The following is a 16,802-nucleotide window of genomic DNA, read 5'->3' on the forward strand; positions in this document are numbered from 1 at the left end:
ATAAGTAAAACAGCGTACATGTTACACTTAAATATATAACTGATTCAGTTATTGTCGGTTGGTACAAGCGCAAGCCACAGAGACAGCAGGGGCAGTCACACCCACTGGCAATGTGAACGAGAAAGAGATAAGCAGATTGCTACAGGGATCGTTTCTGGCAATACAAGCAGATGCAATGCCTGGCAACCTGCCATTGCATATATTGCAGCACAAGCATGCCAGCTCAGATGAGGTCACTCTCATCTCTGCTCGTGTTGTGCCATGCCCGACACACCAAGATATGGAATGCTATGAACTGAGTGCTCGTAACTCACCGCTCATAGTGTGCCCTTGCTTTTCAAGAACCAAGCTACCCATGCCAGCAGCTTTTAGTAGCACAGTTAAACGATCACAGTGCCATCTGGGTAATATGTACCACAAAACACTTCTTTCATTACTGATCCCACACTAGTACCAAAGCATCAAGCCTCTATGACAGTAACGAAGGAGTCTGTGTGCAGTTACTATTTTGTATGCGTGAGCAAATGCACTGAATCATGGCCTACAAGAAAATATCAGCTATATGCTCAAAAATCAATCAGTAAATCAACAAATAAATACGATACTAAAATAATAATGCAAAGTGGAGCTTAACAACACAGTCAGGTCTTGCACTGATTCCACCTTCATGTACCAATTGCATCAAAAAAAAAAGATGCAGCTGGATATAATGCAGAGCGCCCTATCTAATTCAGGCGGCATTTCCCACCCTTAAAACCTGCAACAAGCTGCCACAGCATCTTGGAGTTCAAATTAGGATAGCATACTCAGCAATAATGCAAGAGTGTTCTCTACACTGTCAAAAAAAGTGCATGCACTGAACATAAAGAACAAGTGTTCAATAGTGATTTTTTGTGAATTTTCATAAGGCTAATATGACAGCTAAAAGCAGAAACCTGAAAAGACATGAAACACTCACCTTGTACGATTCCCTCTTGGCGATTTTCGCAGACAGTTGGGACGAGTCACCAGCCATGATATCCCCCTTAGAAAAGTCACAGTTAGATTGCTGAAAATCCAGAAGTCGCCAGCAGAGAAAATATCTATGTTAATATCAAAGGCACTTACACCTTACATGCTACTAATATGATGAGCACTTTTTCTTCAAGACAAGAGGTCCATAGTAATGAACCATCTACTTCTCTCAGAAAGAGATAATTTCTTCTTTTAACTAATACTTCTCCTTTTTGATATCCTTGTGAATGATGCCATTCATGAAAATCAGCTGACTTTTATAAGACACTTTCAGGGGGAAATGAAGCAGCACACGAACTCTCCTTAGGAGCAAGAGCTATGAAGAATGTTAGAGGGAAAAAAATCAGAAACCCTCAAAGTAAGCTAAGAGTAATGGAAAACAGATTTAAGGCTCACTTTTGGTGATAAAGATGTGGTACTCTGTGTGTCCGAGAGACGAGGTTCTTCCCCGCTAGCCTCAGGGCCTATACAGATGAAAGAAGAAACAATTTACTGAGCGTGACGAAGCTAGAAAAGAAATAAAAGAAATACGGGAATAAGGAAGGAATCCACATATACAAGTCATCACAAAGGCATGCTACCTCATCTCTGTGCAACGACATAGAAGTTTCACTAATGCATACATTGCCTCCTTGATGCATCTTGAAAGCTTAAAAAATTTTGTGTACGTTTGACTCAGCATATCTGTTGAGATTATTGCGTTGATAAAAAAAAGCATTTTGTGGGGGTGGTTGCCCAGCGCTCCTTTTACTGAGCTGCAGCATTCCTTTAAAGGGACACTGAGGAGAGCACTATTAATATTTTTTTTATAGTAAAATCCGATAGTTCGGCATGTCATGGCTTTGTTGCCACTTGGCCGGCAGCGAAAGATGCATTTATTTCTAAGAAATTTGGATTCGAAGTCGAAAAAGTTTTTCCCGCCGCTTTGATTCAAACTTGGGATTCTCCTATGACGACACAGGACTAAGTGACGTGAAACATGACGTGCGCATGATGTACCGCAGACTCCGTGATTTCTGGCGGCCAGCAGTGCGGCCTAGCAGCAGCCGAAAAGAAAGCTACCGCCAGCCGCACGTTGAAGGCATCTATCGGCTATTGCGGCCGTCGCTACAGTCGCTTCGATTACGTTTGCACTGGCGTTTTGCCAGCGTTACGATGGATCTCGTTCTCGAAGTCGTCAACGACGTTCTCGCAAATAGACACCTTTAGCATACCGTGTACCTTGTTACCGCTAGCGGAATACCGGGAGCCCGCCTACCGCCGGAAAACAGGTGCTGATTTGTCCCGATGCTTCAGGAGCGCGCGTAGCAGCCGGGCACGTGGCGCCATCTGGCGACGTCAAGGAGATTTGCGCATGAATTGGCTGCGCCTCAGTGATGCATGGTTTCTCGGTTCCTGGTGTTGCTAGAACCATTCGTTCTAGCAACACTGTTTTGTCCTATGATCTCATCACGCTTGTACTTGCGAGTTTGGCCTGTGGCAGCGGTACCTGTATTTTGGTTCTTGCTCTTTTCTACGTTACAAGAGATTTGTTGTCAGTATGAGTGGCGTTTTTGTAATCAGGAGCTGGTATTCTGTCGATACAAGCCAACTTCAATTTCTCCTCAGTGTCCCTTTAATCTCTCACTGATATTATGTATCACTGATATTACGTATCACTCAGTGGTATTACGTATCACTCAGTGGTATTACGTATCACTCAGTGGTATTACGTATCACTCAGTGGTATTACGTATCACTCAGTGGTATTACGTATCACTCAGTGGTATTACGTATCACTCAGTGGTATTACGTATCACTCAGTGGTATTACGTATCACTCAGTGGTATTACGTATCACTCAGTGGTATTACGTATCACTCAGTGGTATTACGTATCACTCAGTGGTATTACGTATCACTCACTGATATTACATATCACTGATATTACATATCACTGATATTACATATCACTGATATTACATATCACTGATATTACATATCACTGATATTACATATCACTGATACGTTAAAATGAGAAAACAAGAGAACATGTTAAAAAATGTTAAGAAAAAATGCTTCTGCCATTCATTCCAGCTTTTAGCATATATGTATTATTATAACACAATTTCTGTGTGAACTCCCAAAAACCACAAGAAACAACAAAACTACAGCTGCACCAACCGGCACTTGAGTTGATCAAAAGGAACAAATGCTTTCAAACATGTAACTTTACTACCCAGTTCCTAAATACAACTACCAAAACAAAACAAAGGAACTGGTATGATGTCTTTGCTAATGAATCTATGCTGCACAGTAGGGGAAAATAGTAGAGGTGATAAACATTATTATACAGATGCGAGTGAAAATTAACGATGACTGTACCCTTCCTTAAAAAAAAAAAGAGGTCGGAACCTTTAGGAATAGATGTTACGACCAAGTTGGTTTCTGTTTTGTAAAGTCATAAGGAAGTCAAATGGCATTTATTCTTTGCTCTAGAAAGTGTTAGTTGAGTGCTTTTCGTGCAATTATCATGCATTTTTGTGAATGTGTCCTTGGGCGCATGCACCAACCTTTGTCCAATATTTCATGGCAACCACTTCCAAATAAAATTATTTGCCCGCCCTGTCTTCTGTGTGTCGTTGTTTATTGCAATTCCTCATGCATTTACAAAATAGAAAGGAACCAGCAGATCTAATAGCCATTTGGTGTATTCTCTCTATTCAGTGCATACAGCTTATGAACTCAATACAAGCCAAGGCTATCCCAATCCAGTTACAGTGCTGAAATCTGAGTAAAGCCTCACATAATGTGCCAAAATATACTGCACTGCATTAGGTTCTCCATGCTATTTATTACCTTGCTGATTCCTTTAAATTAGACATACAGTTGCATTAAAATGCCTTAAGCTGAATGAGTAGCCAGCTCTGAAGAAAGGCAGCAGCATTGCACTACATACTTCTTTTTTCAAATATATGCACAATCATAGAATGCTACTGAAGGCATCCAGCTGTTTTTGTTGTCACTAATACACCAAAGAATGCCTATTATAAATGTAAACATCCTCAACTCAGGTTTGAGACATTTGATTTTAAATGGACCTCATGCTCCAACAGATGCCAATACTTTAGTACAGATGCACCTCTCCGCAAGACCGATAATCAGAGTATAAACAGGAAAAACACCTCACAGAACCTTCTGGAATGGCCAACCGTAAAGTAGCCCATCAAAGTCAAAAGACACTATTGTTGCTGTGCAGCCTCTCCACAATTCTAAACAGCCACACCAGAATGTGTGTGACATCCCAAGTATGTTAAATGCAGGATATTCACTCATGACCAAAAGCACATGAATTTAGTCCCAGTACATTTGAGGAGAGTATTGCATTCAACTCACACATGTTAAGCGTGTTTTTGTGCCAGTCCCTCAAAAAAAATAGTGCTGAATTTATTTTCATTGCAAAACATCAAAAGGCTCGTCGAGTTCGAAGCTTGAAGGCCAAAATTATGAAGGTCATATACAGGCTGACCAGAACAATCAAGGAATAGTGAACAGCAGCGACATATAGGAGAGTGGAAACTACACATATGAATCAACAGATAAAACAGCATGCAAGCTGAAAAAGCTCGGAGCAGTACTATCACAAGAAATGCACCAAATGAAACATGCGCCAAATGTTTACAAAACTGCCATTTCATAAGCAGACATAACTGCTACAGCAATAAATCATGCCATGAATAAGTAATGCAAAAGGAGAAAACAATAGCACAAGAGAAGTGAATTAATAGGTAGCATTCGATAGCGGACATTGCCCACCAGTATACAACTATGGTATATCCAATTCTTACTGAAAGCATGGCCTAAAAAAGTCAGCCAAATCCAGCCAGCATAAAACAAGCTTATCATGGTTTGCGGTTTGTTGCCACGCAAGCGATGAACACGCGTTAACATCCTTACCACATGCAGCCGAATGCAGCACTGCATTAAACTACTAGAGGGAAAGGTTTTCAAGCTCAAACGCACACAACGGCCGAGCACCAGGCGCCATCAGCGACACGGTCTACCAATAGCCACGGGAAGGCTCTCACAGCCCACGAAAAGCACGGGCGCTCGGACACCGACCTACCACTTCTACACACGCAGTCATGCACACTCATACAAACACGCGCGCACACACCTCGGGCGGACGAATAGCCGCCTCCAACTATGCACGTGGGTCTCTTGGCGATCTTGTGCTCACTCGAACCCCGCTTCATGATCGGGCTCCACGGAGCAGGCAAGGGCCGCCGCCGCAGCAGCCGCCACCGCCGACGCACTCGGAAAGCAACGGCAGGCCTAGCGCGCCCAGGCAAGCGCCGCCGCCTACGCGGCCCCTTTTCTCCCTAAATCCCCCGCCTCCGGATCCCTGTTTATCCGGCCGCTCCTCCTCCTCCCGCGAGTGGGGGCAGCATCCCTGAGCCGCATCCCTCAAACGGGAGGATCCATCCGCCCTCTCTCCCTCGCCAGCTCCCCGGCCGCAAAGAGCCGCTCGCGACAGAAAGCGAAGCCGACCGCGTGAGCTCCGGCGATCGCCGCCAGGGGGAGCCACTGTTCATCCTTCCGCTGCCCGCCGCGGCGCAATCGTCTGCAGCTCGTAGAGTGGTGATGGGCGCAGTAGCGTAGTAGATGCCCCACCCCCCTCATCCTCAATGCTCCCGGACACAATTATCGACACCGGCCCAGCCCCGGCGTGCGCCCGCACCAATTAAAGCGGAGAAACCTGAGTGACCCACTGACACCGCCTGGGTCGCCCGAGCTGTCGGAGTAGTGAAAGCGGACAACAGTTGGGAAAACGTGCACTTTTTCCAGAAACGATGCATTATTATAAGTCCGTCGCGTTTCTTTCTCGCAAGGGGCAGTGGCGAACAACAGCGATATCGTGACATAATCTGCAAGACCTCTTTAGAAAAAAAAAATCGATTATTACGTAATTAAATTAACAAGCCGCACACAAAACTGACAGGATCACATGCAAAACTCGTGGGTTAAACGACAAAGCAGCATGGCAAAGCACTTTACATGACATTGCGAACAGTCTAATATAAACACTTGACATCAGCAAAAAAAAAATAATAACAAGAGACCAACTTACAGTCATCACTGTCACCAACGCAATCAGGCTGGGACAAGGTATCGGTGTCACAACCAACTACGCGGCGTCTTGTTTGTCGATGCAGCGTGCAACAGCATAACCTTCCCATATTTCATCGACAGGTGCGCAACGAAAACATTCTTTCTTATTCATGCATTACTTTTTTTTTTCTTTCTTCGCGTGTCAGAGTAGAGTGTTCGAGCTCGACACACACTACAACAGCTGGCATCACAGCAGCTGCTGTGACAAGGACGTCACGTGGCGCCACCAAGCCGTTCGCGCAGGCGCACAGCGGCAGGTCCGAGCACTAAACTCCAAAACGGAGCGCAGCGGCACCAACGAATGCTTCCGGTAGAATCGGCATCGAAACCAAACCTGAGCGAGCGCGCCTGGACCGCAAAACGAAAGCCGCACGCGCTCTCTCACCTGGGCGACGCGAAAAAAAAAAAGATAAAAGAAAGCAGCCAAGCCCGACCCTCCGGAAAACAGAGCTCCGACGAAGCATCTCGCCGGTCGGAGCAACTTCTTCGCGGCAGCGCCCTTTCGAAGCGCTCGTCTCGGAGTCGATACGCCTCAAAATACGTCCCGGGATGTGTGGCGAGCGCGCTACGGAAGACGACGACGTTCCTAGAAGAAGCGTCGATATACTGCAGGGCATCGGCAGGCTTCCAATGTCGAGCTTACACACAGATGCACTCACCGCCGCTTACGGGCCAGGGCAAGATGCGAGGTTCGCGCGCAAAGGCGCCCCGAGTCGTCGAACAATGCGAGCCAGCCGCCTCCCGGTACAAAAGCCCGAGCGCGGCGAGTCTTTGTCGTCTGCTCCCCGAGGCGCTGATCGCCGCCAGGTAGCGCGGCGGCGGCGACAGAGGGCCGCGAGCCACGTATAGTATGGAGTTTCCATGCACCGTTATTACCGAGAGGCACTCTGTAGAGAGTCGCGCGGAGAACAAAAAAAAAAAAGGAACAAGGAAAGATAAACGGGGGGTACACGCTCGCCAGAGCTTCCAAATTTTGGAGCCAGCTACTAGAGAGCTCCCAATTTTTCTCTCGAACTGGCTCCTAGCATTATTATTATTACTTTTTTTTTATCTTTTTACCCGCCTCCACCAAGGCCAGCGTTCGGCCCGGAGGGAGATATATCGCAAGCAAAACAAGAAGAGCGAATGGAACTGAGCCCTCAAAATAAACGCTCCTCTTTCTTTTGCGACTCCGCAGCCCTCTCAGTTTGCCCGCTCGCAGCTTCGGAAAGGCACGCTAAAACGTCGACCAAGCGGGCGAAAAGGGTAAACGCGAGACAGAGAATACAAACGAAAATCAGAGCTGCACACGTGAATACTTGGCACTCTCCGGCCTGAGATGGAACGGGAGCTCGGGAGAAAGAAAGATAGAGGTTTCAGCGCGGCTTCGTCGGAGCCTGCGACACACTCGCGTATGTGCACGAAACGGAGGCGCAGGCGAAAGCACGCACAGAAAGCGAAAGCAGAACTGACCCACAAGTCGCTGAGGGGGCGCGCGCGCATCGACAGCGCCGCGCATGCGCAGTCGTCTCGTTCGTCGCAGCAACTACCGCCACTTGCAGAGCGACGCGGAAGGACAAAAACAAGGCAAGAGAAAGCAGAGGAAAATAAGGGGAGGGAGGGGGGGAGGGGTAGTACAAAGTGTAGGGGGGCGGCGCAAGAGAGCTATCGGCAGCGCGCTCAAGGCTGCGCTATGGGGGAAGAAATTATCCCGCGCCGACTCTCCAGTTTCCGCCGTTCCTCCCACATTGCGCCACGCCAAGCGCTCGAGCCACGGTCGAGATTTGGTCGACCGCGCTCCGGCCTTGACTTTGCATTTTTTTTTTCGCAAGAACAGGATAGGCGGAAGACACGGTTTTCAATTTAAACGCGAAGGCAGAAGGAACAGCGGGAGAGGAAAGCAGGCAGCAACGACAGCAGTGACGGGGACATTGATATCCCCCACGTTCATACGAATTGCGACACACTGTTTATTTAGGCCACGTGACGGGTACGCCAAGAGCCCTGCTCATTGCTTTTCTTTCCGAGGCAAATATGGGGAGGAGGGAGTTTTGAATTGAAAACAGCGCGACAAATAACCGTATATCTGCGGAATGAATAAATTTAAAAAAAAAACTCGCGTCACTGGCGACGTTAGCTTTTTTTTTTCTCGGTCGGACAAATTTCGAAATCGCGGAAGTGCGATTCGTATTACGCGGGCACTGTAGAAAGTTGGCTTTCGCGCAAGCTTGTTCTTCACTGCCTGGAACAAGAAGAAGCAAACCAGATACAAAAATAAAACTCAGCGTTTCAACTTTTTATCTGAGCAAGTTGCACAGGAACCGGCGCCCTCAATCGAGTCTTACTTTCTTGTTCTTCACTTCGTTTCGTTATAGAACCTCGGCCGAAGGAGCACAAAAAAAAAATTAATAAAACTCCCGCAAGAGGGGCTTCACATTACGCAGCACATGCATGCGGCGAAGCGCGCTTGCGGGTATCAGACGTCGGCCGCGTTTCTTTCATGGCCGTATTTATGTTTGCTCCGCTATTCATCGGCTACATAATAACTTGAAACTTAAACACTCCCTCCCCCTTTTTCCACCCGCATATTTTATTTACACTACATTTACTTCGAATACCCAACACGACACCCAATGTTTACTTCGCACAGCATAACCCACAAAACGTCTACGGAAGCCCAGAGCAAACGAAGACAAAAAAAAAATAAAATTCCGGGGGGCACTTTGTTGACCTAAAGTGCGGTGAGTCGAAAGCCATAAGCGCGGTGTTGCTGCTTGTGTCACTGATGTGTGGTTAAGATGTTAAGCTTCGCCTCTAAGAGCGGAACACGACAGCGTCTTGCAACACTGCTAGAGAGTCCATACAACGCCATCGCCCGTTCGGTTCTACGCCTTGCTCGTCGGTAAATTGGTTTTTGAGGAAAGGAAATGTATCTGTCTCTCATATCTCGGCGGACACCTAAACCTCGCTGTAACGGGAAGGGAGGAAGATGGGAGTGAACGAAGACACCTTGTTCACTAGACGTGCCTTTGTTCATTACAAACCATCGAGCAGGCATGGCGGAGTGGTAGCGTGCTCGGGTTCGATTCCCGAGCTCGGCCAATTTCCTACTCGGTTTTATTTATTTATCTGGTCTGACTAGAAAGGCTAATTGGTTAAGTAAGCAATTAACTAAACTCAGTCCCACTTACTTAAAGCATCACTATACGATCCCTTCAATTGGTTGCATGGTTACTAGCCAAAGTACAATTGGTCCCGTTTGAAATTCGCGCACTGTGACGTCACGACCGTTTCGACCAATTGAAAAGCGTGACATTTCTGTCGACAACTCCTGCTTACAACGATGAGGCATTAAAGGCTTCCGCCTTAAAAGTTATCCGAGGCCTTCTACGCAGCGACCACATGAACACGGTTTTAAAATAACAGCAGCCAATAAGGAGTACTTTAGACGGTAAATGCGACATCACAACGCGTGAAAGAGCAAGCGAAAGCAGTGACGTAAAAACCGAGTTATAAGGAATCGAAATCGAACAACGCGATTATGCATGCAGAGTGTGCGCGCGTGCGAACAGCCCCACTTTGAATATTCAAAGTTTACACAGTACTTTCGACATAAGGCGCAATCCAAGGCCGTGTGCGTCGTAGCAAAGAAAAGACAACCTTCCGCCTTCCTCGGAGAGACCGGATAATCAAACATGCTAATACCGTACCGGCAGGGCTGCGCTGATTGCTAATGGGAACAGGCGGTGTGTCCGTTTTACTTGTGCCCGGGAAATTTCGCAAGAGAAAAGAATGATCGATGAGCCCCAGGAAGGAAATACGGTAACGAATACAGAATTGCGTTTTAAAATGCCATCGAGTTCATTCCGCTATGCATCATCAGCCCGACTACGCCCACTGCAGGGGCGAAGGCCTCTCCCATGTCTCTCCAATTAACCCTGTCCTTTGCCAGTTGCGGCCACCGTATCCCCGCAAACTTCTTAATCTTATCCGCCCACGTAACTTTCTGCCGCCCCCTGCTATGCTTGCCTTCTCTTGGAATCCACTCCGTTACCCTGAAGGGCCAGCGGTTATTGTGCCTTCGCATTACATGCCCTGCCCAAGCCCATTTATTCCTCCTGATTTTGACTGGAATGTCAGTAACCCGCTTTTGTTCCCTCACCAACTCTGCCCGCTTCAGGTCTCTTAAAGTTACACCTATCACTTTTCTTTCCACACCTCTCTGCGTTGTCCTTACCTTAAGCTGAACCCTTTTCGTAAGCTTCCACGTTTGTGTCTCACAGGTGAGTACCGGTAAGATACAGCTATTGTATGCTTTTCTTTTGGGGGATATTGGTAAACTGTCATTCATGCCGCTATACATAGGTATACCTATACTGGTCACAAATTGAAGTTTACCTGCATACGGCAGATTATCGCGTTCTAATGGCAGACAAGCTAATACCACTAAAAGTGGAGCTTAAGACAGTTTATTAAGTACTGATCCTTGAAGCTACGCTACACGGTCAATCAGGATCACGGTTCAGGAAATCAGGAAATGGCGACCACAGAGTCCTTTCCGGCCGTGACGTCACGAGTTTGAACCCAGAGGCGAGAAAATTTTTAAATACACATTTCTCGTCAATAAATGCGTCTTCTGCTGCCTGACAAACGTCAACATAGCCAGAAAAAGGCACACACACACACAAAAAAAAACGATTTTTAAAAAGAATGAAAATTGGATGATGTCATCCGCATGTCCCTTTAGAAGTCGGTGGAGCGACAATCTGTTTCTTCGTCTGCAACCGTATATTTAAACGCGCTGCGTAGACATGTTCCGAGTTAGTGATGCACGAAGCCTTGTTGAGAGCTTTTTATTACGACGCCTCACCCTGCTGCCATGTTGAGTGTCAGACATACGCTGTCGATCGCTCTATTCTAATGCCTCGTGGGCGCTGTAACAGTAATAAATAACTATACCATATCATATACATTACACCTTCCCGAGCCGCGTCCCTTAGCGCCCGTGTTGTCTGCTCGCATGAGCGGGAAAGCAGACGACGCGAAAAAACTTGCAGCGTTTAAAACCATGTCTGCGAAACTGGAGGAAGGCCAGCGTAGTCGCGTTCAAGCGTTGAGCGAACTGGTGACAGCTGCGACGTACAAGCAAAGTCAAAACATACAACTGCACTCTATGGCGCACTTCCCGGCAGAGCTTTCGCGCTGTTCATTCAGACCAGTCTGCAAAGGGACGCAGGTGATGAGGAAGAGCCGGCTACTCTCAATTAAGGTGATCATAGAATAGCGGGTCGTCAGGGCGCATGCGCAGAACCAAAACGGGCTATGGTTCGTTCGCTCATTGGACGACACAATTCAAAACCGGCGAATAGCGCGGCCACCAACACCGGACATAGTCGGGCAACATGGCGGATGTCTCACGTTCACGGTAAATGAATGGCGCATGAAACTTATTTGTCTCATGATGCCCGCACCACAAATTATATTTCCTTCTGGATTTGGACAGCTGCTTAGGCATAGCGAGCAAGGGTTGTTTGGGTGCCACGGATATGCGACGTCAGAGAGCGCGGGATATTCAAACAGTTCACGTTTCTCGTTGGTGTATGCGACTGCGCGACAGTGTCGGAGACCCAGAGCTGAAGAACGCACTACCCAGCGCTCAAAAGCGGTACGTATTCTTTCAGCGCGCACACACAGACCGTTTCTGCACCTCGGCTGACGCAACGGAGAGCCGGGAACCAACTAGGGAGTAGTTCTGGACAATGATTGGCGCGCCCGGAGCTTCTAAAATGCTCCCAGGAGATCACTTTCACTACCTTATTCAATGCCACGAACCATGCAGAAGCGCTTGGCATGGAATACAGAATGACTGGAGAGCACCAGGACAAAGTGAAACTAGCAGACGCCGTTGTAGACAGGGGGATAGGCGGAGGGGGAATACAGACGGGCCGCGAGCCAGAACGAAATACACGGGAACGTCGAACGAAACGGACTCGGCCGCTGCAAGATATTTTGAAGCCAGAGAAAGAGCCGAAAGGTAGCACAAACAACACAATCTCGGCGCGCGAAGGAATACTCGCTCTGCACAGAGGACATGCACCGCTCTGGGTCTGAAAAGAACAGCAAACTCGAGGGGGAAAAAAAAGAAACGACGGAGTTGTCGCATATATAGAGACGGCAGACAAGGTGCTCGGTAGCGTATATAATTTAAGCTATACATAGTAGGTGACATTCGCAAGGCCGGGCACCGTCTCTTGCCGGGTGTTTGTAAGAAGAGAGAGAGAAAAAAAAAAGGTCGGCTCGTATCGATTCCGCAGCCCACGTGCGCATCGCGGGCGACGAAGACGCAGGCAGCAGCGACCGACTATATTCGCCGCGTTGCGCAATCGCGCCCGCCTGGATGCCGCGCTCGCCTTCTGCAAGGTGCCCCGTGACCGCCCAGTTTCGACGAACAGCCGTGCTCAGCACGACCTGCAACACACGCCAGCGTAGGGCACCCTACGCCGGCGGTGACCGGAGCGCCGTCTACGCTTAGTACTCTCGTAGGAAGCCGGACCCTTTAGAATGGTACCTACAAATGCGTAACTTCTCACCCCCACCCAGCTCTCATCGCTCTGTGAAGAAAGCACCGGTCATCCTTTTCGTGTTGCAAGTAACACTGAGCGCGGCTGTATTTCGACTTCTATACCACTCTTGAGTGGGGGGGAGACAAGCCCTTCGTCACATCGCAAACGTACACTACTTATCCCCAACAAACGTTCTCTTTCCATTGTATCACATCATCAGCATTGACCACATGTACGACTTCCGGATGCTACGTTTGTTTTCTTTTTCCAACAGTTCTTACAAGGCCTTTATTACAGAAACAACGTCCTTAAAAACTAAACATACCTCTGCTAATACCCGCAGCACGTTTACTTGGTTTGTTCCTCATTTTAGGACTAATTATAAACTCCAAACACTGCAACACAATCTTCCGCATGTACTCAACAAATATAAACATACCACAGATTTCAGATTCAAACAACTGCGACGGTATTTTGTCGACATGTGATTTTTTTTTTTGCACTCATTATGTACTTCTCATTCTCTAGGTGCACTATGATCTACACAGACAATTTCGTGCATTTCTCTAAAATTTTGATCATTTCATACAACTTGGTGTGTATATTCCGCTTTAATGTATGTATATTTCATTGTAAGTGTATTTCATTGCTTGTATTCTATAGTGTGTACTTTTGTTCTCCTTTTGTTGTATCTTTCTTATGCTTATTTTGATCACCTTGCATGTCGAAGCCACTGTATCTAACGGTTTTCCGGGCCTAGTCAAGCTGCGAAAGCAGCTTTTTGCCTGGAAATCCTTCCAGTTGTTCTGGAAAAATAAATTCCATTCAATTCAATTCAAACACAGAGGGAGGAGAGCCGGTCCCCATACGGCTGCGCAACATGTCCCTTGCTGCGGTTACCTTAAAACAATCACGAAGGCGACTGGACGACACACTATCGAACCACTGAATTAACAGACAGCTCGGACGCTGTATACCGCATCGAACTAACGCCAGAAATTTACATCGAACGCTGCGGTGCATCACCACTCGCGCTCTACCTTACATGCTCAACATTCAAGAAACGCCTGGAAGACGGCCGCTAGCAGTAAACTGGTTGCAGTAGAGTTATGCGGAAAAGCGACCTTTACGTTCTGTTCCTACGCAGCGTTGGTGGAGGTGGTGATCGGTAGGGCAAGCGAAGCGATAGGCCAACAGATTAATCGAATATGAATATCCAGATAACGAAAAAAACAGCTAAAAACCGAGTCTAAGACCCAATAATCCACAATCCTAAAAATTAAACAATAAAGAACGATGGTCGATGACGGAAGTAAACAAATTTGGCTTATATCTTTAAAACACGCAGTACCGTTTAGAAGGGGACGTAAATAAAAGGGCTCCAAGAAAGAGCGCTTCTATTTCTGTCGTCATGACAAGAATGATGCAAAACAGGTACTACAGCACACGACTAGAAACTTCACGAAGAAAGTTCGAAAACATGCGCGCTAAGGTAGCACACAATGAGAGAGTGTTCGAAATCGGAACATCGCCACACAACTAGAAATCCCCCAGCTGAACCAGCTCCACGAAGAGAACGGTTCATACACGTGTCGCGTAACGATCGCATTACTTCCGAGAAATACTCGAATACGCTTAATGGAAAACTCTCAAATGTAATACGAATCGAACAAGAAACACACAATTAGCGCCCGCAATACGAGACATTCGGATGCCCTCCGCATTTCCGAAGAGATTAACGAGGCTTCCCTGCGTGTCCCGTACGCCGGGTCCTCGGATTAGCGCACAGGCGATACTTAATCCGGTCCTGATGAGAAGGAGCGTTAATCGAAAAGTATTTCCAGAGTGCACACGAGACAGCGCCGACGAAGTTCGAGATGGATGAGCCATGCTACAGAGATTGCCTCGCGCTTAATGAAACCAGCTTCGAGGTGTGTAAGTTACAAAATAATCGAGACAAAACACGATACAATTAAACCAGCGATTTTGTTTTTACCCGCTTTCATCACGCGACCTGTTCACTTACATTTTTGCTGCACTAAGTCCGTGTATCGCCGTCCCTCAGGTACTCGCATAGCCCTTCTGAGTACACTCGTTAAGCGGCTAATTGGTTAATGACGTTTCAAGCACCATAGAAACACTCAACAGGACGCGACATCGACTCTATACAGCCAGCATCAAAATGAGCCCTTGTCTGCAATCGCTTATTTGCGACCTCGAAGCGAAGCGAAAACGAGAAAAGGTATCAAAAGCAGTCCGGATAGGTTTAAAACTTAGCACAAAAAAAAAAAAGAAAGACTCGTTCCTCGACAGTCACACCTTAATTATCCTTTAAGCACCGCCCTTAAAACCGTTATCCACTCGTCGGCGTAGCCTTCAATTTTTTTTTTTTTTTGCGCGAATACCGCAGGAGCCCTTCTTACGCGATCAGCATAAATGAGGCACCCCGCTGCGCCCTATCTCGAATCCGACCCACTTTTAAAGGCCGGTCATTACCAGGATATTCGAGACAGCGCCCAACTAGCGCCGCTAAGCCTAACGGCCTATCACGTTCTGCTGAGCAGCCACTCGATCATGCTCCTCCTTACGTCACGGATGACGTCAACGCGCTATTTTTTAATGCCCAAAGCCATATGCGCCACGTGGTGCAGCCAAGAGGAACTAGAAGAGCTTGTACCGAATTCCTGGTAACGTTTAACGCGCCTTTCTAACCTATGCACCGCCCCGTCCTCGGCAAAGCTCTCGTTTTAAACAGGTTTAGGTTTATGGGGTTTTAACATCTCAAATCGACTCAGGCTATGAGGGACGCTGTAATGGAGGGCTCTGGAAATTTAGACCACCTGGGGTTCTTTAACGTGCACTGTCATCGCACAGTACACGGGCCTCTGGAATTTCGCCTCCATCGATATTCTACCGCTGCGGCCGGGACCGAACCCGCGTCTTTCGCGCCGTAACCACTGAGCCACCGCGGCGGCCCTCGTTTAAAACAGATAAATACGAAAGCGATAAAATACGAAATACTAAAAGTCGATATACAGGTGACGTGACGGATACTACCAGAATGTTCTACCGGTTAAGCAGAGAATATATAAGATGCGTCACAGCATGAAATCCACTCCTTAACGCCCGCAATGTGACAACAACAGAAGATTCCTTCTAGCGCAATGGGGTCGAAATAGAAAGCCTAAGCACAAGGCGGTCGGTGGTCGGCTGCCACCAGGCGCAGACAGCGCATGCGCAGACGGCCCTATCGCTGCGAAGGCGCAGTTTGGTACTCGGCTGAGCGGAACACGGCAGCGGAAAGCAGGTCGAAATGACAATACTCTCTAACGTGATATTCATTCACTCTACCAGCGCTGTGATTGGCTCCAGTACCGCATAAAGGCGGCCACTGCTGGTGGGTAGATACGAGCATGATTGGCGACTCCATATCACGTGGCGTCTCCTGTTACGCCCGCCATCACTACCGCTACTCGCAGTACACTACCCTAACTGGTACAAAGAACAATAGAGGGCTATTATCGTATAGACGAATGAAACAAATTGGCAGTCGTGAGACATGAGTGCTGCCCATTCATATTTGTTTTGTTTAATTTCGCGCGATTATAAAAGTGTTTACGAAGGGAAAGCATTCGCAATGAACAGGCCTTTGAGCGCACAAAAATTTGGTCTGAAATTTTTTGAACGCCAGAATGCGAGATAACACGCGCATCAGTTAAGAATCGGGAGGGAAGTGTCGTTGCTTCTTGGCGAGTAAAGGTGAAGCTAGTGTTTACGTTTCTTCACGGCTGTATGCTAATGAGTGGGCGTGTCATTAGAAATTACCATCAGAACCATCGCCTCCTCATCAGTCGGTACACTATGAGCTCATGTGCACAATAGGCTGCCTTCACCAGGTAGGAAGGTTTCCGCAGCATGGCGTAGCCAGTTGAATGCCAGTGTATCCCACGAACACAACGAGACGACTGCGCGCTCGGGCGTAGCCAGCCGCTCCACGGAAACATATCCCCTAACCCCCCCCCCCCCCCCCCCCCTACTCTCTCTTCCTCAGAAAAACATGGTCCCGGCTTTGAGAATCCAAATTAAAAGCCAGAAAG

General features: G+C 47.4%; 1 protein-coding gene across 7 annotated transcripts in view; it reads right to left on the reverse strand.

Moving 5' to 3' along the window:
* Positions 1 to 16,802, reverse strand: part of Orp8 (Oxysterol-binding protein-related protein 8) — a 111,036-nt gene that overhangs the window by 33,186 nt on the left and 61,048 nt on the right. For 2 of the 7 annotated variants that reach the window (XM_089565629.1, XM_089565632.1), the window contains exons 4-5: positions 1,411 to 1,478; positions 959 to 1,024 (exon numbers count right to left, since the gene is read on the reverse strand). In XM_089565629.1, coding sequence (XP_089421755.1) covers positions 959 to 1,024; positions 1,411 to 1,478 — 134 coding nt within the window. Of the gene's footprint in view, positions 1 to 958; positions 1,049 to 1,410; positions 1,479 to 5,168; positions 5,516 to 6,822; positions 7,186 to 16,802 lie in introns of those variants that run through there. The other 5 variants (XM_089565633.1, XM_089565634.1, XM_089565631.1 and 2 more) reach the window with 5 other exon arrangements.

The sequence above is a fragment of the Amblyomma mixtum genome, chromosome 1 (assembly GCF_055824585.1).
Source record: "Amblyomma mixtum isolate Tamu chromosome 1, ASM5582458v1, whole genome shotgun sequence".
Lineage (NCBI taxonomy): Eukaryota > Metazoa > Arthropoda > Arachnida > Ixodida > Ixodidae > Amblyomma > Amblyomma mixtum.